The 27,406-nt window shown below is 36.8% G+C and overlaps 1 protein-coding gene across 5 annotated transcripts in view; it reads left to right on the top strand.

Moving 5' to 3' along the window:
- The window catches only part of LOC145978889 (uncharacterized), a 63,908-nt gene extending 37,130 nt beyond the window's left edge, over positions 1-26,778 (top strand). For all 5 annotated transcript variants that reach the window (XM_083111816.1, XM_083111818.1, XM_083111819.1 and 2 more), the window contains 2 exons: positions 11,722-12,120; positions 22,377-26,778. In XM_083111816.1, coding sequence (XP_082967942.1) covers positions 11,722-12,120; positions 22,377-23,907 — 1,930 coding nt within the window. In that variant the 3' untranslated portion in view covers positions 23,908-26,778. The remainder of the gene's footprint in view (positions 1-11,721; positions 12,121-22,376) is intronic.
- The last annotated feature ends 628 nt before the right edge of the window (positions 26,779-27,406 follow it).

Raw genomic sequence — 27,406 nt, 5'->3', positions numbered from 1 at the left:
GGCTTCAGTGTAGAAACTCCTGCGTTGCTTACGGATCCAGTTTTCCACGGTTTTCTGCACTTCCTTGTCACTTGTGAACTGTTGACCTTTCGGTGATTGTTTCAAGGGGCCGAAAATATGGGAGTCAGATGGGGAAATATCGGGGCTGTATGGAGGATGTGCGAGGACTTCCCATTGAAATGTGTGGTGATCTGACGATTCTGACGAATGAGATTATCCACAGCAGCAATCGTGGCAGGGTTGATGACAACGTGTGCTTATCCGGCTGTGGCAAGTTCTTGGTGCTTTCGCGTCCCACGTCATAATGCTGACACCAACAGAATATGGTGCAACGTGTGGGACACTGCTCTCCGTAAACATCCTCCATTCTGCGATAAATTTGTGAGGCATGCTCGCCTTCTGCACGAAGAAATTGGATTACAGCTCTCTGCGCTGATATGGAGGAATCCATAATGCAACCATCCACGCAAAACAACTCTCGCCAACTGAGGAAACAGCAGGCAAAGCCGTTCGCTACACCTGCAAACTGGGACAAACACCGTGCCATCTGTTGACAAACATTTTTACCTTTAGATACAACGCCGCTACAGCAAAGGTCTCCTTTTCATTTGGGCATACCTTATTACATATTTTGAACCAACCCCTCTGGTAGTCTGATTGTTGGATACACCAAAGTATGTTTCTCCTCAGGGAATGCAACCCTGGAAACTGATCACAAAGCAACAGCATTAACTATTATATCCTCCAGGAAGAGTAGAATCAAACTGTTGGACAAATATTTTACAACAGAATATGTTAACAGAAATGTTAAATGAGGATGAGTGGTGATATGATGAAATTAATTAACTGACCTCACAAAGAACAATTCAGGCCGGGATTCGTGACGAGCGTGCATTCTTGTTCTTAATGTGTTGTACTCTGCCTGCAGTGAATAACGAAAAAAAAATGTATCCCAGAACTCAAAAAGCCAAATGAATATCATTGAAGAAAGTAGAAAAAAGGTTTGTTTACAGGTGTGTTTTGTTACCCATCGCTTTTTCTAGCTGTATAGATTTAATCGGAATAAGTAGCTAAGAGCTTGGAAAGTCGTGAGGGACAATCATAAACAGAGAATTCTAGGTTCCTGAGTTCACAGTGCCCTGCAGATGCACTGGTGGAAATTATTTGTATTTTCTTCTCTCTTCCATCGCTTTACCTAATTTCTGCCATGACGATGAACGTTGATTAAATTAAACGGGTGAAGAGTGGTTGCAAAGAAACACTCATGCAAAGGCCAGGGCTCGAGTCCGGATCCTTCAGTAACGAGATCGTGAGATAGGGAAATCAAGCAATGCAAAATTTTTGAAAAAACGTTAATTATATATAAAGATGATATTTAAAAAATTCCATTGAAAATTACTATACTCAGGAAAAATGCAGTTTGCTTTACCGATACCCACGTATCCGAATGGTTAGCGCCTTCCTCACATGTTTGTTGTCGACCGACCTCCGTGGGGGAGTGCAAGTGGTCCTGGATCTGTACCCAATGGAGGTATATAGTGGTTCGGATCCCACATTAAACTATAGGTCTAGTTCTGATTAGCCTTTCTGTGTATAAAATGAACTTAAAACGTCAAATCAACCAACCGTGGGGGAGTGGTTACCACAGTGCGCTACGACACCAAGAGTTCCGGGTTCGAACCCCTACCTTGACATGGGCGTTCATTGTGTTTGTCCCTTTATTAATTTTGTCGTATCATCTTCGCGATTAACCAAATATATCAAAAAAGCGAATCAAATCAAATCATTTATTGATTGATTGATTTATTTTACTTCGCTTTCCGCCATATTTGGCTAATCGCGAAGACGATACGATAAAATTGATGAAGGGGCACACACACAAAGATCACCCATTGCCAAGCCAAGATTCGAACCCGGCATCTCTGGCTCAGTAGTCAAATCAAATGGTTTTTGATTTTCGAAAGTGGGTGGAAGTTATGTGTACAATTTTTTGTAGCCATTCCTAACTTTGCAATTTTTCCTGTATTTGACGTTCTTCTTTTAGGAATACTGGACCCTAAAAGGGGGGGGGAGTTATGACCCGTTGGGCACGCCACTCATCGCTACCCCAAGTGTCGACGTCACCGCACGTCACTGAGTTATACAAACCAATCAATCGTATCGCAAGAGAAAAAAAATTCACGGCATGATCAAAATCACGCATTGCGTAATATTAGTTTCCAGCTTCCACCAGTCTCAAACTTACAGGACGGTAGGAAACAAAGAACTGAGAAGTTTCGATTTCTACAGTAAAGCACGCGTCTTTCTTGTCGCACAACAGTCTTACTACCTTGTGCATACATAGATAGCCTACCTAACCTAACAACGTAGGCATTTAGCCTGAAATTAAAAAGGTTTCTCCCGTGACGTTAGGACATAAGGTTGCTCAAGTGTTGTGCGATGAGATTCGTAAAGCACGGATTAATTGACACAGATTCAATGAAAAGACGGGGTTGACAAAAAAAATTATCACAGACTATAAAATATGAAGTACCAAAATGTGTTTTAAACACTTCTAAAAAAAACATGTTTAAAACACATGTTTTAAACATGCCAACCCTGTGGACCGCCCAACACCGACGACTTCTCTCCACCCGTTTCGCCATTATTCACTTCGGAAAATAATTTTCCCACGTTTTCAAACGTCCATAACTCGGCAACAAAGCCGTTTCCGGAATTTCGTTACATGAACTTTCCACCTTATTTTCACTCGTACTACAATCACCTCCCAAGTGTTGTAAACGAACTTACGAAACACCCTGTATATTTGCTTGTGAAACAAAAAAATTCGCGACAATCGACTGTTTATTTTGCAATTTTTTTACATCAATTTTAAAAACTACACCCTGGAAAAATGACCCCTGCAAGTTCTCGCGTTTCTCTGCGTCCAGTTTAAGGCAGAAACGAGACTTCCAAAGTTGCGAGGCTAGCGTTGCGCTGAAAACACGCCGCCGCCATGTTACTACGTCACTCCTTAGGGAGAGCTCGTTTGTCGTCTGCTTCGAGCGTCCAGTTCCGGATGGGTAGCCCACGGTGAGCGAACACGTGCGCAGGAGTTTTACAAATCTGTACCGATTTAAATAATGGAAGAAGGAGCGATAGGAGAAAAGAAAGCTATGCTTTGTAATGATCATTCTTCTATGAAATATCCGTGCTGCTCACGTGCAAGATAAATGAAAGGGTTCAGCTGCGTGTGTGTTCTCAGGCCATGCGAAAAGTATTGCTTATAAAATTGGTTGCTGACCAGACACTCAAAAATATTTTTTAAACTTATATTTATCGATATTTACCGTAACCTATGTAGTGCAAAATAGGAATTTTCACATTCTTCACTTTATTTATAAAGCCTTTTTAATTTTCTTTTCCATAAAGCAATTTCAGTTTGTGTTCCATTTTTGTTGCGCAAATTATGATCAAATATTTTTGTGCAGATCATTCTTCTATGAAATATCCGTGCTGCTCACGTGCAAGATAAATGAAAGGGTTCAGCTGCGTGTGTGTTCTCAGGCCATGCGAAAAGTATTGCTTATAAAATTGGTTGCTGACCAGACAATCAAAAATATTTTTTAAACTCATATTTATCGATATTTACCGTAACCTATGTAGTGCAAAATAGGAATTTTCACATTCTTCACTTTATTTATAAAGCCTATTTAATTTTCTTTTCCATAAAGCAATTTCAGTTTGTGTTCCATTTTTGTTGCGCAAATTATGATCAAATATTTTTGTGCAGATAAGAGAAAATACACTGAGAATATTACATTAGTTGCACAGTACATATCTATACTTAGTTTATGTATAATTATTACAAGGAAATAATGTGTATAACCATGGGCGTATTTAAGGGGGATTCAACGGTCCAACCCCCCTCTCTTTTTGGTTCACTAAAATTACCAGTTTCCTTGTTCTATCCGCTTGTTCATAAAAAAATCCTTCGGGCTTATTTCATTCTCTTAAATTAGAGACGTATAGGACGGGATACGGATGGGAAGGAAATTTCGTAATTCCACACACCAGATGGGACTGCAGACCAATGTCTGCAATTTCCTGATAGTTTCGGAATTTCTGCGATAAGAAACTGCATTGAGACTGTCAAATCAGTAATTTTCCCCCATGAGTCATCTTAAAGATATTTGGTTCTTAAAAACGTAGTGACACAAGATGAACAGAAAAGTATTAATACTAGCATGACTTCGTGACTACATACACATAACTTTGTCGGATCCAACATCCCCTCCCCCCAAGCTTCCGGCAAGCAGTGTTCTGGATTTTCACTTACGAAATAAAGCAACCCTAATCATACCAAAAGTTGATCCTATCGAGACGAGAAATAGCAGCCTTGGTCTCGTTCTCGTTGAGAGTTGTAAATGTCTGTCTCGTGTTTATTTGTAAATGTCTCATTGACAGTCTCGTCTCCATTTATAAACATCCGTCTCGATTTGGGAGGGCAATTCTCGTTCTCGTCTCAAGTCTAGAAAAATATAGAATTAACAACGTATGCAAAGGCTTATCATTATAAATACAAAAAAAAAAAAACGTTCTTAATATTTTTTATGACTTTTTTTTTTACTCCTCGTTTCGACGGTACAGCCCTCGAAAACTAAATATTATCCTGCTTATATATGCAAACCAAACTGCAGATTCAGAATTACCAGGAATGAACTGGCGTTGTAATTATTATACACAAAATACATGATTTATCTAAGGAAGTCACATGTTCCAGGTTTGACTCTCGACCTGGGCATGACTGTTTCCTTGTGAGTGACATTTCATTGAACTGGAAATTATTAGATGGGAGGATGTTTGCTCGAGACGTTGGGGACAAACTAGGGGGATGCTTCTATTGTTAATGTTAGTGTTGCTCACCGTCTCATAAAAGGAGATGGGACAAGTGAATGTTTTCGAAATGAGATGGGACAGAAGGAAAAGTTCGTCTCTTATCATGGCAGGTTGGGTGATACTTAGATTGTGCAGTTGGTGGTAGTGTGTGTGTGTGTGTGAGGGGGGTGTACTCCCGACTTCGATTACTGCTTGTAGTTATTCATCTTCATTGTAGCGATTAGCCAAAAGTGGGAACAAATGTGATGTTAGAGATGATACATAATAAATTAACTATGCGTTCTCATCGTTGCGGTTAAACAAAGTGAACGGAAAAGCGACGTAAAAGTAGGCTAAATACAAAAGTTTGCAATATATATATTAACTGAAGAAAACCGTCATTTACTGCAGGACATTTAAAAACTCACCGTATTTTTTTATACCGTATCACCTCTTATATTGCAGAAATTGGCGTGTAAACCAGTGTGTTCTAAAAGTATTATCTTAAAATTTGTGAAGAAAATATTATGACGAAAATAATTGTAATTCCAGAAAAGGCATTCCTATAACATTAAGTTCTTGCCAGTCAGAACTAACCTATGTATTCGCAATGAACAAGGCTGTTCACGTGTTCAGCCATTGACTGTTACAAGGTTTACTTTGTCACCCTAATGGGAAAACCCTCTACCGAGTAGCTGAATTATAGTAAATACTACTATACTGCTAGGGCATAATTCATCTCCAAGAAATGGAGCACAGATTTTTGCACTGGAAGTTGTAAGATACTTGTTTTACACAGTAACAAGTGAATTTTCTGTCGCTTCCGCGGTTCATGCTAAGTTGACGGGACGAGCAGAAGCCCCGCCTGCACGCATTTGTAAGTGATGACGTCAGAGGACCTCCTGTCTGTGGAGAGGACGTTTTCAAATCCGTGACGTAGTAGGCGAATTTCAGCGGTGTTTGAAGGCGTGTTTCTCGAGAACCAAAACAAATATCGCCGAGATATTTTGCACATCTTATGTTTGTGTCATTATCTGTAAAATGAATGGATTTAAAACGTTTTTCATGTCAAAGTGGAAATGTCCAGTAGTGAGTATGCCAAATATGAAGAAAATCGGAGAGGGGTCCGGTCATCCCAAGTCGTTCCGTAGTTTCTTGTGTAAAATTAAAGAAATGTATCTGCGATGTATGAAACCGTTACAATTTTCTTTTCATGCGACCCCGCATTTTAATAACAGATTCGTGATTAGATAGCCAAATTTAGTTAGTATACGAATAATTAACGAAATTGGAGACATTTTCTGTATTCTTAACTCTATCCTAAATTTTAAGCCATTAAGCAAATAAAAATAACATACAAAATACAAACTAACTTTTACATCTCAGAGCAGAGCAGAGCAGCCCTTGGCTGAACCTCGCCCGCTGAATAAAGAAAATTTATTATTATTATTATTGTCATAACTAACTGCGTTTTATTTATTGCTCGATCACATACTCGATTCACGATTGTCAACTGTCGTTTGTTTACTTCTTTCATGTGGGGTAGCAGCTTGAAACTAGCGATAACTATGTTGTTGCTCTGATGTAGCAGTAGCTATAGATAGCTTTACTCAAACGTTGAGTGCTGATGGAAGCGCCTGAAAATAAAATGTTCACGAAAATTAAGTTATGATACAAATTTCACGCTCGTAAACATCATCGAATTTTTGGTGTTTAAAAATGTAATCTCCTTTGAATTTTTCTATTATTTTATTCTAAATATTGGATTTAGCTATTTCGACATACCAACTGATGGGAAAAAGCAAGTATGGTACTCGAACCCAAGGTACAGCGCTGTACTATCTACCTTGCGCTGTCCAAAGGTATTAGATTAGCTCAAACCGTGGTTGTAATAGAGAAATGATTATTTTAACTTTCCTAGGAAAATGCAATACTGTTGTTTGTGTATAACGATACATTTCTTGAAATAGAAGGAGCTGAACACTTAAAAATCACATGAGGTTATTTCATCAAATTACTACAGAGAAATGTAAATATATCTTTTTATTACTCATCTTCATCGTCGCGAATAGCCAACAGTGGAAGAAAATCAGTGGTAAGTTACAAAGAACCAAATAAAAATCGTTATGATCTGTCCGCTTGACGCGGCCTTGTTCAACAACTTTGTGTGTTCAGATGATTTATGAACTCCATACCGAGGAGGAAGGTTAGAGATACGCAATGTTGAGATGTCATTTTGCTATTATACATTTTATTAAATTGAAGTGGATCATGTTTTTGCAGTAATGTACACTCCTGTTCACATAAATATGTGTATCAGTTGATCTGAAATTATTGTTATGTTTATTTTTGTCTAATTTTTCACCTTTTGTACTGCCAGGACTAAATTTGGGGTCCAAGTTCCTTTTGTTTTATTGTGACATCATCTTACGCCTGCAATTTTTACATAGTTCAATTTCGATTTATGTCTGTTAACCCAAACTGTGAAGTTTTAGCAGTTACTTACACGAAAATGTTTGAAGATTTTGTTGAATGCATGCTTTCTTAAAAGTTAAGTTGATACTACTTTCGTATAGGTGAAACACCTAGAAATCATTTATTTCCCACTTGCTGTTCTTCGTTATTTCGATTCTGTAACTCAATATGGCGATAGTGTACAGGTTCATCGCACGTTGTGCCACTGTTTTGTCGATTTGGATTGTGTGTGCAGTGTTGCAAGCTTGTTCACCGAAAAATACCTACTTTTGTGCCCGGATTTGAAATTATGCTAATACCTCGCAAACCATTGACGTTAGCCCCACAAACCATTTCCCCTTAGGTTAGGTTACGCAAGCATAGTTTAAAAAAAAAAAAATACTCGACACGTCATGTTATAGTGAAAACACGGCGAAGTTTGAAACACTTACTGGGGGGTTACGTCATGTAAACACACGGAACATTGTGCTCACATGCAGAAAGCAAATGGCAGCAGCAGCAATAACGTGTCTGAGAGATATTTTCACAGATAAACACATGATTTCGCATTAAAATGGATCAAAACTATATTCCTGAACTTCAACAACGCTAAAGAAAATGATTTGCGTAAGTACTTTCTTATGTAAAAAGTAAAAAACGAAAGTTACTGTTAACTTTTATGAGAATAAATGCCATTGTTGTTGTTAACATGCTGAAAATTTTTCAACTTACATCCTATTCTGGAAAAGCACTTTACATTGTATTATATCTTTTTATTTTTATCGTTACCTGTTTTGTGTGCCAAAGAAATATAAATTAGGGATTTTAGCCTGTTTTTTGATGGTTCCATGACAATGGAAATGTCCTTTTGACTACACACATTTTTCAAGATAAATGCCTGAATGTTCAGTGTCAACTAGTAGACAGTGGCAGAGATTGGGTTCCAAAACTAGGGGGGCAAGGTGCAAAATCTTGGAGGGGGGGGGGGCAAAGACAGTTTTCTTTCCCTTGTAGTATAAGGTTTAGCATAGTGCAGGGGCAAGAAGTGTGGGGGGGGGGGGGCCCTCTCGCTGCCACTGCTAGTTTTGTGAAAATTTATTTGAAACATTATAAGTATAAATTTCATCAGAAGAGCATGGCGTTTTTATGTAATTTCAGTATGAGAGCACCCTTTTGCATGTAAATTGTAGAAACTCCTTTCAGAAGACTAACATTGAGGAAGGTATTTGGACAATGACAGTCGCACTTGAAGCAGTTTCAAAGCCTCATGAGAGGCTTGGAGGTTGGGCCTACTCTAATATATTTGACTAATACGGATTATTTTATTACTTTCAGTTTCATTAAACGATGCCTTAATACAAGAAAACTGAAATTCTAAGCCTTACGATAATTACCGCAAATTTCCATCCCTGCCTGGTGCTCTATCTTCGCATGTCGTGCCACTTCTCAGAGGGTGACCCATAACATTCTATGTGATTCATGTAGGAAAGCATAATTGCAGGTGCATACTCGCCCATAATGGACACAGTGAGTCTGACCTCATATGCCAACCCTAGCATAACTTGAATTTTGTTGGTACCTAACACCCTGTGCTTGGCATAATGGTAATATCATCTATAAACATGCATCCTGGGAAACAGATGAATTGAATTCAAGGGGGAAAAAATAAAATTCCACAATATTATTTGTGTCGACATGTTTCAAACTAAAGGTGCAGATGCAGCCACACCCTGGTTCCATGGGCATCCGGAAGGAGGGGGCCACCCCCCTGCCCCCAAGGTAAAATGAAATTATATATTCTTCACATATAATTTCATTTCGGCCACAATAATGTGTGTTAATTATTGCATGAATATGTTAAATTGAAATTTAAGCAATGTTTTTTGAGGAAACAACACTATTATTGGGTAAAATGTGCCTTGTTTACCCCCCTGGAAAAAAAATACCTTCCTTGCCCCTCCCTGGAAAAATCCTGCGGATGTCCATGCCTCGTCCACAGTCTTCTCTTAATCTTTTCTTTACCTGCCCTTTCTTAGCTCACGAGGAACATTTTATTGTAGGAAATTGGTAGAAAGTTAGGGTCACAAATAAAACAAGTTGTCGAATTTTCTCAAACTTTTGCAAATGAGTGAATCCACGTAATTGGTTAAACCATTGTCATTAATTTAATGGGAAATTATTATGATTTCCATATTTTAACATATAAAACATTGCTGCATCTAAAAAAAATAACATGAACTCGCACACCTGTGCTTTAATGTGAATAAAAACATTACATTGTAATTGCAGAAAGGAAGCTCTGGTTTATGTTGCTGCAGATACAGGATTAAGAACTCTAGAATCAAATGATGTGAACTTAACAGGAAAAGAAATAGCCACATCACGCCGTAACAGGAAAAGAAATAACCACACCAAGGCGCAGAGATGGAGGATGACACGGTAGCAGAGTCAATGAGGGAAATTAAGGCTGAGAGTGAATGTGACATAGATAATGGCAAAGTTAAAGTGGAGCATATCTACATCAAGGAAGAATATTCAGCAGACGTCAGTGAGCACAAAGCAGAATATGAAATGGTTCCAAATATCAGGTTGGTAGTTGTGTCTTTAGTTATCATTAAATGAAGCATCCTTTATAATGTGGCTATAAATGATTGATACACCTTCAGTGCATCCCTCGGAAGTGAACACTTTGTGGTGTTATGAATAAAAAAGAAACAGCACAAGGTGTGACATTTTGTCTTGTTTTTTTGCCCATTTCTTTTCAGTTTTAACAGACTGTGTGTGGGCCCAGTTGGTCACCCTCCCTGCATCAAGTGAAGAAAGTAAGAACTTGAAAGATCCAATTGGTGTAGATTTTGACAATGACAGGTACAAAAAGGTGGGCTTTTGGTGTTATTTTGTTCTGAGCTTTCTTTTTTATCCCTGGATATCTGCAGATAAATATAAACTTTTTTGTAAATTGTTAAATAGTCTAAGTAATCATAAAGGCACAGCGTCGGCACCAGGATTAATCATCTAGGGGTGCTGAGGGGGTGCGGCAAGAAATTTAGGGGGTTTGATGCTGAAAATAAATAAACATGAAACATGCATGCAACCTTTCAAAACCGGGGGAGCAAGGTGCCAAAACTTGGGGGGGAAGGACAGTTTACTTTCACTTGGTAGATAAAGTTTAGCATAGTGCGGGGGCTACCCTAATCGCTGCCTCTGATTATCCTAAATTACTGACTGAAATGAAATCTTTGTATGAAGTATATAACTTTAGTTTGACATCCATTTCAAAGGGAGGGCAGGCTGTGCCCCCCTTGCCCTCCCCCTGGACGTCCATGATGATATGTATTAAGTCTTATAATAATCCAAGAAAGTGGTCATACGGTGCAAACATTCAGATACATGTTGCAGTCTTAGTGAAATACAAAATGAAATTATCCTTGCTTTTAAAAACAATTTTTGAACCTTTTCAATGTAACGAATGGAGGTACAAAATACATAGTACATTAATATGTATCTTCCGTCTGCCAATTCAGGACAAAACGTGAAGTGCACAGCAACTTTGTCTTCATTAAGATCCCTTCTGCCGCACTATCCTCAAGAACGAACCGTAAAATGTATTCGTGAACATTGGGCCTCTTCTTAACAGTTTTTGAAAAAGCCTGAATTGGTACATTTACTAGACATGTTACGTGGAACAAATACATAGAACGTATTAACAAGAAAACTACCCTTGACGTTACAACTCGCATCAAATATAATTGCCCGAGCACAACCTGGTGATACCTTTGAAAGCAGCTGAAATTTTTGCTTCAGTGCAGAACAAGCTAGCGGAAAATAAGCCATTTATAAACAATGCAAAAAAGAAAAAAAAACATCTCACATTAAGCTATAGGCAATTATCGAAAACCAAACAGACCACTTGAAGAAACGAAAGAAGAAATATGCAAAACAACAATGCCAAGGAAATAAAAAAATGGCCGCTGATCTTCTTTATAGAGGCTTCCGCCAGTACATGAAAGTATGTATATCGGCATCTCTTTCAGTGCTTGTCTGATGCATACAATAATAACGGTCTTACTTCAGTATCTAACATTCGGCGTTCAATATGATGTCATGATGTAATATGACACTCTAAGTGTTAGTGTTTTCAGTTGAATGTAGGGGGTGCTTAAGGGGGCACGGAAGAAAATTAAGGGGTGTGCAAGCACCCCTCCCACCCTCCTGGCACCACCCCTGTAAAGGAAACATCCCCACCTTTTTATGGATGCACGTGGTAACTAAAGTTAGTTTATAATATCAGGAGTAAGACCAATATGGTACTTTATACAATAGTGTAAGTAACTGAAAGTATGTTTTATTATTATTATTATTACTACTACTACTATTAATACTTAGCATTATCGTCCATTATATTTGCAGTCTGAGTCCGACCTGTGTAAATTCAAGCAACCGTCCTGATTCTCCATCTTGCACAGTCCTTGAAGTGAGGGGAACCTGTACACCAGAAAACTGCTCGAATTGTGAAGAGACTGTACCTGATGAATTTGCTCAGAGGCAGTCGCTCACCTTCCCTGCATCAAGTGAAGAAACTAAGAACTCGAAAGATTTTCACAGTGACAGAATATCAGAAAGAGTGAAAGTGGAATGCAACAGCTGTGACATGCCAGTTGCATTTAAGGAAGAAGTTTTGCCTGAGACTACACATGGGTGTAATACATTTAATGATAGTGTTAAAGAAGAGAGCATTGAAATCAAGGAAGAATGTTTAGCAGACATCAACATTAACAATCCAGAAAAGGAAATAATTTCACATAGCAGGTTCGTAATATTTTATATGTGCATATTAGAGCTGAGCTGATACCGTTGCTGATGTATTGGTATCAGAAAGTATCGGTCGGATTTTATTTACCGATACTATTCTGGCATTTTAGTCTTTTACATGGTCTGTAGAAATGCTCTGCAACACTGTTGCGGAGTCTAGTTATCCTCAAAATTATTCAAAATTCGAAATTTTTTATTTATTTTGCACTAATATTGTGTGAGAAATTGTGTTTCCTGATTACATAACAGGTAATTTAACATTGTGATGCAATTTGTAAATATGCTTATAACTGGAGTGAAATACTCGCCCATTCTTTACAATTTTTGTTAGAATTTTCAAGTATCAGTATCGGTTCAAAGTGGTATCTGATCAGCTCTAGTATATATGTATGTTTATCTATGTGTACACACACACACACACACACACACAAATCAATTTTAGTTTATTGTTTTTTTTTTTTGTTTTTTTTTCATTTAAGATACATGAAATTCCAGTCTGCATTGCCAGAAACACAAATCTATTGATATGAGGATGATTTTCAGCAGTGTCATGCCATTGATGTTTTGCCTACAAGTAATCTGCACATGGATTACAATGACTTATAGTTTTTAATGTAGTAAATCTTTCTGTTAACTTTCTGCCAGTTGGAGATAGTCAGTTGCCAGTCTTAACCAGCACTGGGTTCTCCATGTGAAAGTAAGCAACAGTTAACTAATCCCAACATCGTATTTCAGAATAGTGAGTTGGCAGTGCTAAAGCATGGAAATAGGAAATCTATATGTGTGCCGTTTTGTGGTATAGTTGCAAATACTTCGACAGACTAAACGCAGGTCCCTTGGGCTTGGGAAATTCAACGAATGAAATGTGTCTTATCACAAGTTGCAATCAATGCCAGAAATTCATTTCTTTGAAATGGGAACTTACCAGACACAAAAGATGTACATGAAGTTATGCACCCATTTTCTGGTAATGGCTGCGGAAAATCTGTTTTCTTGCAACAGCACGTTTTAATTCATAAGTTGCATTGTATGAATAAGTGGCCGCGGTGGCTCAGTCGGTAACGTGTCTGACTACCATGCTCAAGGTCCCGGGTTCGATCCCCGGCCGGTTCAAATCCGGGAACTTTTCTAACGTTGGAAGCGGCTCCGGCGCCTACCCAGCGTCGAATGACATGGGTACCTGGGGGAAACCCTGGGGGGTAAAGGCGGTGAGGGGCGTGATGCTGATCACATCACCCCCACTCATGACCGGATCAAGAAAGTGTGGGGCGTTACCCCCACACCCCCTATACGCCTTCATGGCGTGGTGCTGAGCACAGGGGAACACTTTACCTTTTACCTTTTACCATTGTATGAAATGTTAGTTTATCCAGTATGTAAGTTGGCATCCAGCTGTGTGGTCATTTTGTTGTAAGCTTTCTAGGAAATCTTTCTTCGATAAAAGTTCCCCTGCAATTCATGAAAGAACACACACAAGAATTACCGGTACATAAACATTTTTCTTAAACTTCCACAAACTGAAAAGTTCTCTCTCTTGTCACCTTTGATCCGTGGTGAGATCACCAAAATTTTAGTGTTGATGCAACATTGTGAGGACAGATGGGGGCTCTACTTCAAAAGCAATAGCAGCGCTCCTCAGTCTAGAACAGGGGTTTCCAACTGGCGGCCCGCGATGTCTTTTTTTGCGGCCCACGAAGGCAGTTTGCAAAATACATTAATGTTATGGATTTTTATTAAAATCCGTTCTATTTATGAATTTCCTTAAACAACTGGCATTTCTAACAAATATCACAGGTCGTCTGAATGAACTGAACTTGAATCTGCAGGGATGAAACCAGCTGGTGTCAGATTTAATGGGAAACATAAATGTTTTTCGTAATAAACTGAAGATTTTCAACGTTGCTTTGGAGAGGAATAAACTGGTCCATTTTCCAAGCTGTCGGCGACTAGCAGGAGATGAAGAAACGCTGAGCTTTTCTGAATTCAGTGAAAATATTAAAGAAATAATGGACGAGTGTGACTCCAGATTTAAAGATTTTGGTGAACTTAAAATCAGCGTTAACATCCAAGAACAAGAAGCTTCTCTCCAACTTGAATTGTGTGATTTGCAAGACGATTTCCTTCAAACTAGGCAAGAAAAGGGGCCAGAGTTTTTCAAATACCTTTCAAACGAATGCTTTCCAAACCTTCGTAGTTTTGGACAAAGAATGACATGGATGTTCGGCAGCACATACACGTGTGAAAGGGTTTTTCCTTCAATGAAGTTCATCAAGAACCGCTACAGAAGTCGATTGGTTGATTCTTGACTGCTTCACCTTCTGAGACTTTCAAATACAGAAATTGAAGTGGACATTCCAACTTTAATAAAAGAAGCAGATCGGCCTCAATTTTCACATTGAACACTTACTATGAAGGATTCTTATTTGCATGGTGCATTTTTTATTTCTTTCAATTCATCCATAAGTATTGGGTTTTTGTGTAATAAATTCTAATTATACAATTTTAATTTGTGATTCCATTGTTTTTATTGCCTCATTTTAGAAATTTAGGTCATGCGAAAGTACTACATTTTCAGTTCAGTACTTAAAATTTTTGTAATTTTTAATCCCCCCCCCAAAAAAAAAAAATGCGGCCTGCCAATCAACTGCTGGATATAATTTTGGCCCTCGGACCTTTTGAAGTTGGAAACCACTGGTCTAGAAAGACAGAGAACACACATCACCCATTGTAAAGCTGCATGGCATGCCTTGTTATTCCACAGAATTTAGTTTTGTGATACGTCTGAAATGAAGGGCATTACCTTTGACCCATGTATAACTTAATCAGTTCGTAGGTATTACTTGCAGAAAATCTTTGCATGATGTAACTTTGTTCCAAAGTGAGCCCATATTAAGAGGTAAAACATGTTCTACTATTATTCTGTCAAAAGACTAGCAGGATCTACCAACCAGAGGGCTAGTGGATACATACTATTGACAAATTCCGTTATTCCAGGAAATTATCATTACCAGATATAAAATCTAGAAAAATCTATTCTTTCAATTTTATTTTAATAAACAGTATCAGTCAATACCCGTGGTATTGGTAAGTATCAGTTGAATTTTCCTCGCTGATACCAAAGATTTTGAGTGGCTAGAGCAACCAGGAGAAACAACTCATTTCTCAAGATTTGTCCTTTCAAAGGTTTGTTCACCTCGCACAGTAAGTTCGTGTACATTTCTGATGTGCCCTGACCAGAGTGAAAGCACTGCACCCAAAAATGACTTTGAAGGAATATAACTGCCTTGTGGTCAACACTGTGTGGAAATTAAATAAACGATTCATTGCCAATTTCCAACAGGGAAAGTTAAGTTAGGTTAAAAAAGGTTAAAAGAGTAAAAGACAATGCAGTACTATGTCACTCCTACCTTACCTTCCCATGTTTTAAACTTTAACTATTCTGAGGAAGCCACATAATGTGGTGAAAGCTAGAGGAAGTAAGTACTTGCCAAAAGTGGACTTTATTACTCTAGGAAGTTTCAAATTTAGTGCAACAATAATTGCTACACTTCTGCGTCACCGTATTAGTGGTGACGTTACAGCAGACGACGGAGCACATGTTGAGTCTAAACAAAGTGGAAACGTGTTTTTTTTTCTTACCCCGAGTCATTGAAATTTCCATCGCAAGGGTTAGCTTTAATTATTGTGAAGCAGTTATAAAACAAAATTGCGAAGTGTAGCATACATCAATGTAAAGATGAGATTTCGGAGAATATGTCTATATATAACACATATGTTACAAAGAATAAGATAGAGAATAACTGGAGTAAGAAAATCGTGCATTTTTATACAAAATCTAGACATTCCAGTTACAAGCAGAACCGAAGCAGGCCCAAAGCTCACCCGATCTCAAGTCGGTCATGCTGCAACTATGGATGATGGGAAACCAGCAGCCTCACGTGACTGAAGCGGCGGTGCCCATTGACTGGGATTCCGGATTGAACGTCGTTAGGAGCTTTCGCTTTACTCGATTTCCTACTCCATTTATTCTTTATGTTCTCATCTGTAAGGTATGTGTTATATATAGACATATTCTCTGAAATCTCATCTTTACATTGATGTAGGATATGCATCATAATTTTGCTTCATAACTAGGGTGACCAGACGTCCTCTTTTATCTGGACATGTCCTCCTTTTTAGGTGTCTGTCCGGTGTCCGGGCAGAGTTTTTAGAAATCTGTAAATGTCCTCCTTTTTTGGAAATACCATAGCAAATGTGCTGCATAGAGAATGCTTCCTCACATAATGATCATCATTTAAGGCATATCACTTGGGTGCGTTAAGTATTCGAGCAATGCTCACCTAGCATCTGGGAGCTGAACATGATCACTTTCTCAACTGAGTCATTAGTAGGGTGCGGATTTATAGGCACTAAAAATCTTGGAAATAGGCACCAAAATGATGAAAATAGGCAATTAAAAAGGTACTAAAAAGGCACCCTAAAATTAAAACAAGACATTAAAATAGGCAATGAATGTGAACTTATTTCAATTTTCTTCTTACAATGCACATACTGTATTAGCACTTCAGTTTATACATAAAAGTGTGCTAACGATTAACAAACTATTAATTTTCTCTTGATCAAAATTCACATTTGCTAGGAATCGTCAGTTAATTAATTCTCACAAAAAGAGCTTGTGCTAACGACTTTGCGAATTTGAACCAATCATTAAAAAACATTTTGCACCATTGAAACAAAAAAAAAAAAATAATGTTCCAATTGAGACGGCCCTTCTAAGGTTTATTTTACTTTGCTTTTCTGCCACTTTTGGCTAATCGCGAGGATGTGTGAGCGATGATATGATGAAGGGACACTCGCAAAGAACCCATGTCCAGGCTGGGATTTGAATCCGGGACCACTGGCGTTTGGCACAGTGTACTAACCACTCCACCACGAAGGTTGGTCAGTTCCTTTTCGAGTTATACATAGGCGATACAGAAACGCATAGTGAAAAATTTTGATTATTTAGTAATATTTACATTCATGAAATAACGAAGCGAAAGTGTAAATTCAACAATAATCTTGCAAGAAAATATCCAGAAATGAATATGAGGCAAAGTGTAAAGTGGCTGTCACTTTTCCCTGCTGTTGAAAGAATGCTATAAATGTTTGTGGCGTTAAAATCATATTTCTCTACCCAATCTAAACTACCTAAAATTTTAATTCGGTTTTTTTGAAATAAGTTAAAGCAAATCTTAATTGTTACATATTCTTTGTCATTTGTTAAATAACTGATTAAGAGATTGCTTTCGTTGCTTAAAGGTAAGAGATGGTTATTGAAAGAGATCACCTGAAAAGTATCTGTGAGCAAAATGTTGGTAAGATTTTTCTATATTACTTAAATTATGAGTAGGGACATTGAATTTTCGCGATGCGCGAAATGTGAAAAAAAGATGCAATTTTGAACATTCTGCACGTAACTACATCCCCAATGATGAAATATGCATGAGTTTTATTCGCGAAGTAATGCGAAATGTGTGCTTTTCCACGAAATGAACGCTTTTTCATGAAATAATCGTGAAATGTCATCCAATTAAGTAGAAAACACGCAAAAACCCCACTTTCTTTGCCCCTGCACTATCGCCTCTAAATACTAAGCCTTGTCTAGCAAGAAAAGTAAACTATCCTCGCCCCACCCAATCGCCGCTTCTGGCAATTACAGTTGAAATCTATACAGTATATAAAAATTAAGTAGTTTATCAATTTATAGCTCTTTTGTATGTTGTTTCCTCTCATGATGAAAAAGTGTGTGCCAATTTTTTTTTCCACCGCTGGTATATACCTCTGATCTTAACATTTTATTTACCGCTCTCCTCAGTTTTTATTTACCATAAATTTGTCTCCCTAATTATGAGTAATAGCAAATGTGTTGCAATTTTTTGCAGTATCCTCTTTTTTTATGACTTTGTCCTCCTTTTTTGCCATGCTCTGTCCTCTTTTTTGAGTGTATGTGTCTGGTCACCCTATTCATAACTGCTGTCACAATTCTAAAGCTAACCGTTCCGATGGAAATTTCAATGGCTCGGCATAGGAAAAAAACACGTGGTAGATTTGTTTGCACTCATGATGTCACACTAATATGGTCCATTAGTCTTTGTCCTAGGAGACTTTGAAAAAATCATTAAACAATCGGCACCTTTATCCGAAACAGTGTAAATGAAATTGCAAAGTTCAGAAAATTTGTACTTCTGACATACATGACTGGGTACATCTCATCTAGTTCTGTCCAAGCAATTTCACTTCTCTTACATCTTTTGAGTGATTAAGGTGAAAATTGTAGGTGTGCCATCATTAAGGCTATTTTCACCCAACACATCATTAAAGCCCCTTACCATAAATATGATCACCAAGTCTCTCTGAGGATTAAGAATCTCTTTCCTAGGTTAAAAGCTGAGGCTGTAAAGAGCACATGTAAGGACAAAACACAGGACAACCCACAACACTGCAGAGGATTATGTGCAGTGGCAAAGTGTGGTGTCGCTGGAGGGGTAGGCACAGGCGTGTGAGTTCGTTTTGTTATGGGTGCGACTTTTTTAAAATATAAAAAATATAACCTTTAAAGTTATTTTTGAAAATGTAACAACATATTCTTGCATCTATCAACATACCTGAATAGTAACGCTTGATGTGTGCTAACTCGTAAATCGTATTTCTTCATTTCATTGTAAATTGATGCTTTAGATGTCATTCAACTGGCAGTCCTAAATGTTATGATGCTTCTTCTTTCTTCCTATGCCCGGTAATAGGCTTTTATGCTTGTTTTTGTAGCATTCCAGAGTAATAAAAGTTATTATTCCCCTTGCACACTTCACGCTCACAACAATGAAATCTGACCCCCATGGCGGAGTGGTTAGCACATCGCGCTACAATGCCAGGGGTCCTGGATTCGAATCTCAGCCTGCGCATGGGTATTTCTGGTCAATTTCATCATATCAACACTCTTCCCCATCTTCGCAAATTAGCCAAAGTGGCACAAAAAGCAAAGTAAAAAAAATGAGCGAAAAGAAAAAACAAGATAAAATATAAGAAAAAACAACAACAACGCAACAGGAGTAAATCGAGAAACTAACAAAAATGCAGAACACTGGGATAGAAACATTTTTTCGCCCTCGGAACAAGTTGTCTTCGCAATTCTACCCTCACCCTCCTTTCCCCCCTCAGACAAGAAACAGATGTGAAGCCCAGTTTGTACCGTGTGTCCAGCGTTCCCAACCTCCCAATCAGGAAAAGTGTGCTGATTAATTGTGCAGGAAGGAAAGGAAATTGTGCTCGGATGACTTAGGTCTTAAGTTCATTTTATGCATCTATTTTGGGGGCTGTTGTGATGTGAACATTCGTTGTTGATTAGTTAAACAATATTGGTAATTTCCTCCATTAAATTAGTTACAATGGTTTAACCAATATAATTGGTTCAATATAACGCTTGAAAATTCGACGACTACATAAGGCGGTGGCTTGTTTTATCTGTGACCCCAACTTTGTAGCAATTTCCTTCAATAAAATGTTCCTCGTGAGCTAGGTAAGGAAAGGAAAAAAAGATGAAAAGAAGACTGTGGACTGTAGCTGGATCAGCATGCTACCTTTTGATTGAAACAAATAAGATTTGTTATTTTATTTAAATTTATTTTTTCAAAATATATTCCTCTGAATTCTCCCAGGGATGCATGTTTATAGATGATGCTATATTTGACCATTATTCCAAACACAGGGTGCTAGGTGCCAATGAAGTTCAAATTGTACTATGTTTAGCACAATTATACTAGGGTTGGCATCATTGCATGAGGCCGGACTCACTGTGTTCATTTCGGGTGAACGTGCGTCTGAAATTATGCTTTCCCGCATGAATCACATAGAATGTTATGGGACCAGCTGAGGCTCTCGGAGAAGTGGCTCAACGTGCGACGTTCTAGTCTCTGGCAGGGATGGAAATTTGTGGAAATTATTGTTAGGCCTAGAATTTCAGTTTTCTTGTATTAAGGCATCGTTTAATGAAATGATAAGTAATAGAATAATCCTTAATAGCCAATTATATTAGGGTAGGCCCGGCCTCCGGGCTTCTATGACGCTTCACCACTGATTATGTGGGCTGTAAGTCCAGATGCCAGAGCCTCTTGGGTTTGCAGAAAAGCTGTTTACCAGGGTGTACTACATGGAAATTAAGTTGACATTTAGGTGCTTATAGGGAAGACTTACATCTGTTGTCAAGTTTTAACCCTAGGACATTAACCAAAGGCCTAGCATCAACAAATCATTTAGGTTATTACCTCAAATCATGTCATTTGATACCTCTTGTTTAGGGGGGGAAAAAATGCAGTGTATTTTCTCTTTGTACATTCATTCACTGGAGAGAAATTGGGATTGATTTTTTGTACCTAAAGGATCCTGGGATGTACAGAGTAGTCACAAAGTGGTTGTTTCGAATGCTTGATGGTTTAGGAGTCCAGTATCTCGGTATAGAGACCGTCATTTTCGTAGCACAGCCAAATTCTGCATCATGTTCTGGGGGTGTTTTGCGGAGATAATCCTGGGTCACGTGCACAAAGGCATCTTCCACCACTGCCAAGGACGTATTTACCCCCCCCCCCCTCCCCCGTGAAAGATATTCGAAGGCAAGGATTATATTTGGATCATAACTTTGAATGACAGTAGCAAAGAAGTTTTATGCACGTTTTACTACTTATAATATGCATAAAATATTAATCATGAACTTTACTTTTCGTCAACTCGATCTAACATTTTTTTTTGTTATTGAATAAATATTCAATTCATTATGTATTTTACATTAATTTCCTTAATTTCGGCAATACAAACTATTATGTAAGCTAGATAATCAATACGTGTTGTTATATCTATTCTTACACCATCTTTTTACCTACTCCTGTAATAAAAATACAATATCAATTAATGTACATATTTAATTAATTAATTATTATTATCGTCATTATGAGACTTCATTCAAAACCCCCGAATTATATATTCTATAGTTACGTGCCTGTCCCCAGTTGCTGATAACTCTTGTGTTGTGCAATGTCGGTTAATTCTGACTGTCATTGATGAACCACTTCTTGGAGGCAACGTGAAGTGTGTCATGACACAGAATTCAGCTGTCCTATGAAAATGACTGTCTCCATATCAATGTTCCAGACTCTTAAACTATCAGGTCAGGTTATGTGTCTATATTAAGCATTCAACTATAATCATCGTAGTGTCAAAATAAAGGGGAGGTACACCCATTATATAACTACTCTGTAGAATACAAAGAATGTGATATAAAAATTAAACTATGTCCGAAATTAGGACGAGAGTGGAGACTTTACATCTTGAATGCATCTACTAAAAATGCAGAACCAAGTAAAACATCATACACGAACACAAGAGAATAGCAAACATTGATCATCTCTGCTTGTAATAACTTCGTAATACTGTTATATTTCAATTGTAAATTTACAAGGGTAAGTCATTAAGTAACAGGAATTTTATTCTAAACTTCATGGAGATTTATGAGACAATTGCTTAACTTTGGGGGAGTGTATTAAATTAACACATTTGCTGGTCGATCTGCTGTTCCACTGCCTCATTTGCTCTTGTGTTCATCATGACATTTCGTCATTTGTCTAAATCTTTCCACCCATTCACTCCCCTGACTTACATAGTTGTCTCCATACTGAACCTTCATTCTGCCGTAGATTTCAGAAAGTTTCACATCCCTCCCTCCGACCACAAAAAATTAATAACACTTCATTACTCTAATACAGTGAAAGTAAACAGTGTAACTGTGCAGGCCCATACTGCTCGATCATCAGGACACTTTTATGGTGCATTGCTAAGAACCATTTCAAGTCCAAATACATGGTCATAAATCTCCATGCATTTTAGAATAAAATTCCTGTTTTTTAATTACTTCCTCTCGTACATTAATAGACTGATCTCACCATCTACTAAGTGTTGCTATCCAATGTGTTTCTTGGTCTTAATAGCCAAAAACTTTTGTATTCTGACATTCACATCTGTGTATGAGGTTAGTAGCATCATGTTCTGTGCAACAGAGATTGTTGGCTTGTTCACATCTATGAAGATTTCTATATTTGTATTGCAGTAAAGAAAAGCCAACAAAGTATCAATATTCAGAGTGAAAAACAGAAAAAAAACTGATAATTGTTTTGATATAAAGATATCATTTCGGCAGTAGTTTACACTTTTTCTTTTCTTCACAGAGTTTCCGATAGAATCAACAGAGATCAAAGTGGTCTGGAAAAAACAAATGAGGCTTTTCCATCTGAGATAAAGTACATGGGAGTTCGATTATTTCCATGTAATATTTGTGGAAAGTTTTTCGTTTACAAACATGAAGCCGAAGGACACGAAAGAATGCATGAAGGAATTCGCCCATTTACTTGTAAAATTTGTGGTAAATCTTATTCTCGTAAATATAATCTTTTAAATCATGAAAAAATACATACAGATGTCCACTGTTACAGTTGTAGTGTTTGTGAAAAATCGTTTTTACACAAGGATAGCCTTAGGAAACATGCAAGATTACATCTTCTCCAATTTTATTGTAGTCTTTGTGGAAAATCTTTTGATAATAAAAATAATCTCTTAGCTCATGAACAAAAAGATTCAGGAGCAATGTCATTTTGTTGCAGCACTTGTGGAATGTCATTTTCCAGTAAATGTGAACTTTCATGTCACGAGAGTGCTCATAAAAGAATTGAGTCATATTCGTGTGAAATTTGTGCCAAATCTTATCCTAGAAAGTATTCTCTCTTGTACCACATGAATACACATATTCAATTTTCACGGTTTGATTGTAATACTTGTGGAAAATCCTTTGGTAAAAAAAGTGATTTAACAACGCATGAAATAGTACACACAGATAACAGTCCATTTTGTTGTAAGTTTTGCAATAAGTCTTTCAGTTATAAAAGATCTCTTGTTCTTCATGAAACGACACATTCTGGAGTTCGGCAATTTATTTGTAATACTTGTGGAAAGTCATATTACCGTGAATGTGACCTTAGGAGTCATGAGAGAGCTCATACAGGAATTGATCCATTTTTTTGTGATATTTGCGGTAATTCTTTCCCTCATAAAACAGGTCTCTCTTACCACATATACAAACATCTAGGAGTTACCTATGTTAATTGTAATGTTTGTGGAAAATCCTTTTTTAATAAATCTCAGTTGTTACGGCATGAAAGAAAGCACACAGGCGCTCGTCCATTTCATTGTAAGCATTGCAAAAAGTCTTTTGTTTATAAAAGTTCTCTTGTATTCCATGAAAGAACACATTCTGCAGTTCAGCCATTTATTTGCAATACTTGTGGGAAGTCATATTACCGTGCATGTGACCTTATGAATCACGAGAGAGCTCATGCAGGAATGGACCGATTTTCTTGTGATATTTGCGGTAAGTCTTTTCGTCAGAAGAAATACCTTGTGTACCACATAAACAAACATTTAGGAGTTACCTGTTTTAATTGTAATGTTTGTGGAAAATCCTCTTTTAAAAAATCTCAGTTGTTAAGCCATGAAAGAACGCACGCAGGTGCTCGTTCTTTTCATTGTAAGCTTTGCAAAAAGTCTTTTGTTTATAAACGTTCTCTTGTAATCCATGAAAGAACACATTCTGCAGTTCCGCCATTTATTTGCAGTACTTGTGGAAAGCCATTTACCTCTAAATATTATATCACAAGACATGAAAAAACACACACAGTAATTAAAAAATTTACATGTGATACTTGAGGAAAATGTTTATGTGTAATGCTTGTTGAAAATCCTTCCATTAGAATCAACTCTTCTCCTGAAGAGTGCAGTGGGCAATGAAGATACATATGAAATATGGAAGTAGGGTTTTAGACATCCTTGATCTCATCCATAGTGAAGATGTAGTCAGCACCATGCTCTGGCCTTGTGTGAATATATGTTGTAACTTTGACTGCCCAGAATGCACTGTAAAACAAAACATTTTCGACAATTTAATAGGTGTTCTGTCTATGTGGAGTAGACAAATGACATGACATCTATAATAACATTTTATTTTTATCTACCTTGTGCAGTGTCTAAAAAATAAATAGCTTTTTTTCCACCTTCAATTTTTCTTTCTTCCATTCACTTTGGAAATTTAAACAAAATTTTATTTTTATACATTAAGATTGTTTTATGTTTGATCTTAAATTTTAGTTCAAAAACTTTTTGGAAAATTATTTTCTTAAAAATTTTTAACTCTTGAATAGATTTAAGGGAATTACACTCCGCAGCAAAAAAGAATCACCCCCTAGTAATAAAGTATAAATATTTTCTTGCACCATTAGAACAGTTTCAATAAACATTTTCATCCTTTATGTCAATTTAGTTTCTTTCAAAATATCAACTTTCTTTCTATTGTTTCAAGTATGTTTACTACAGTTTGGGGACATCCATCTTTACATATCCTAAAACAATGAATTGTTGACACCTTTTAAGAACGGATTTTCACACTTTATCCAAACTTATTCTCCTTCCAAATTTCAACTTTCTGCGTTGTTTGAAGTATGTTGAAACCAGTTTGGGAGCATCCATCTTACATGTTGAAAATCCATTGTTAACATATGAATAATGTGTGAAAATCCACTGTTAAAGGTGCCAACAATGGTTAACCAAACCTCATTGTTGCAGAATAAGTAAAGATGGATGCCCCCAAACTGCTGTAAACGTGGCTGAAACTGCAGAAAGTTGAGATTAGGAAGTTCAATAAATTTGGATAAAGTGTGAAAATCCATTGTTATAAGTTGCCAACAATGGAGGAGCAAGATTTATTGTTGGAGAACAAGTAAAGATGGATGCTCCCAAACTGGTTTCAACATACTTCAAACAATGCAGAAAGTTGAAGGAGAATAAATTTGGATAAAGTGTGAAAATCCATTGTTAAAAGGTGTCAACAATGGATGTTTTTTATTGTTTTAGAATAAGTAAAGATGGATGCCCCCAAACTGCTGGAAACATATTTGGAACAATAGAAAGAAAGTTGATATTTTGAAGGTAACTAAACAATAGCAGAAGGCAATAAAGGCCATAAAGCTTAACAATTTAATCAACTAACAGCTTTCTTTGTTGATTTCTTCATTATTACCTTCATTATTAGAGTAAGTAAAATTATCAGAAAATGTTAAAATTACGTACAGTATGTACAATTGTCAATTTTTTTAAATTTTTTTTTAAAAAACATACTGCTTGGAAGAAAATATTAGATTTTATAACTAGGGGGCGATTCTTTTTTGCCGCGGAGTGTAGTTGCAACAGTTACAGGAAGTCAGTTTACAGTAAGATGATTTTCACAGGTTGTGAAATAGCACACAGTAATTCCACGTTAGTTTGTGGTGTATATTAAAAATCTTTTCTGATAGGTTTTATTTTAGTCCCATGTATCTGAAGGTTTGTGCTTACCTTCCACTGTTAATGTAAAATTCCTTTTGTAAAAACGTTTGTTTGTCAAAGTGCAAACATATTCATATAAATTATTTTCTTAAAATGTTTTATGAATGCCTTATAACAGAAATTCAACTGATTATGAGCACTATGAAGTGTTGTGTAAGAAAGTGATAGTTGCATTATGATATTTAGTGTGCCATGTATTTGTATGTTCGTAAAAAAATAAAAATCCATTTGATATTATGTGAAAATAATATTTCTAACATTTTATTTTATTTCTAATGTTTTAACAATGTGGATGAATTAGAATAGGCTGTAATAAGAAATTACCACCTTGAAGTTATTATATCTGTGCATATAAATGCAACAGCATCAGTTAAACATGTAAACAATGGTGTAAGGGGCTACTTTTTCGGTAGGCACTCAAACATGTAGTACACCCTGGAAACTGTATTCCGGCAGGCTAATGAGGTTGTGGAGCCTGTGGCAATTGCATCAAGATAAAAAATAACCCCGAAAAATGAAAGACCTTTTCAATGATTTTACTGCATATTTTCTCTTCCTTTTACCCTGACATTGGGGATGCAGTTTCAGTGAAATGTCAAGTGTTCTCTTGTTTTATTTTCATGATTTTTGAGCTTTTACATTGATTTGACCATAGGTAAGTAAGTAAGTATATGTGCTAATCTAAACTTTATGACAACCAATGCCTGCCAAGCGACTGCTCATTGCATGATGTGAGGTCAATGCGCCATGCAATGTCCCATCACTGCTCTTTTGTCCTTTTGTGTCTCTGAAGACCAGAATCGGCTACTATTGTTTTCAATTAAATTCTCAATTATTCTCGTGATGCTGGGCCAACACTGAAATATTGGTGCTCCTGTTAGAAATCAACCATTTACACTAAAGGCACTAACCATTAGGCTACACGGGAGGTAATGCCTCTCTCTACAGTAGACATATTCTTACATTTGAAACAATAAATTAGTTTATGTATATGATGTTGCTGATAATTTTGGTGTTCTTGGGTGATTCATTGTGGTCTCTTCAGGTTTGATGTAATAGGAGCAGAGTAACAATGTTTAAAATGCCAGAATTCACCAGGTTAAACCTGAAATTTTATTAATATCATGCATTTATGTATTAACATTGTTGTATAACATGAGAATTTATTTATAAAACATGTACAAATACATTATTATTAAAAGGGTTAAATATTATAAATTTTCATGTTATTTGTAGTCGAAAAATAATAAAATAGCTTATACATATGGTTTTAACATGGAAGTCAACAAATTTTGCAAACAATACAATACAAAAAAATTAATTTCCATAGGGATATTTTGCCATCCCATTATGAAATTTTGCACACAAATAGTCAATTGATGTCTTCAAAACGCACATTTTTTTAAAAAAAATTATGATTTTCAGAACAACTTTTCTTCGAGTTTTTTGAAAAATTATAAAATTTTGTACTGTTGCATTTCAAATGAAAGCTCATGACATCAATTTGAGCACGAACAGCAGTTTAAAGATTTCAAAATATCAAATTTTGGGATTTTTGCATTTTTGAAAGGCAATAACTTCAAAATTAAAAGCCACTAAAAATACGAAATTTGGCAGTTTTCATCAACTTTACTGGTACTACCACTGTACCAAAAACTATCAATTTCCGAGATGTTAAGGTTCAGATCAATTTTACCAAGTAGTTTTGTGATGCATTTACTATGTAAGGGTTGTAATGTAACTCCTATTTTGGTTCCATGGTTAAACTTTATCTGGTGTGCTGCTCAAATATAATAGTAAACGAACGTACCACAATGGATTAAAAGGT

Source organism: Lepisma saccharinum, chromosome 25 (genome assembly GCF_977018435.1).
Source record: "Lepisma saccharinum chromosome 25, izLepSacc3.1, whole genome shotgun sequence".
In the NCBI taxonomy this organism is placed as follows: Eukaryota; Metazoa; Arthropoda; class Insecta; order Zygentoma; family Lepismatidae; genus Lepisma; species Lepisma saccharinum.
This window is presented reverse-complemented; position numbering and strand designations above follow the sequence as displayed.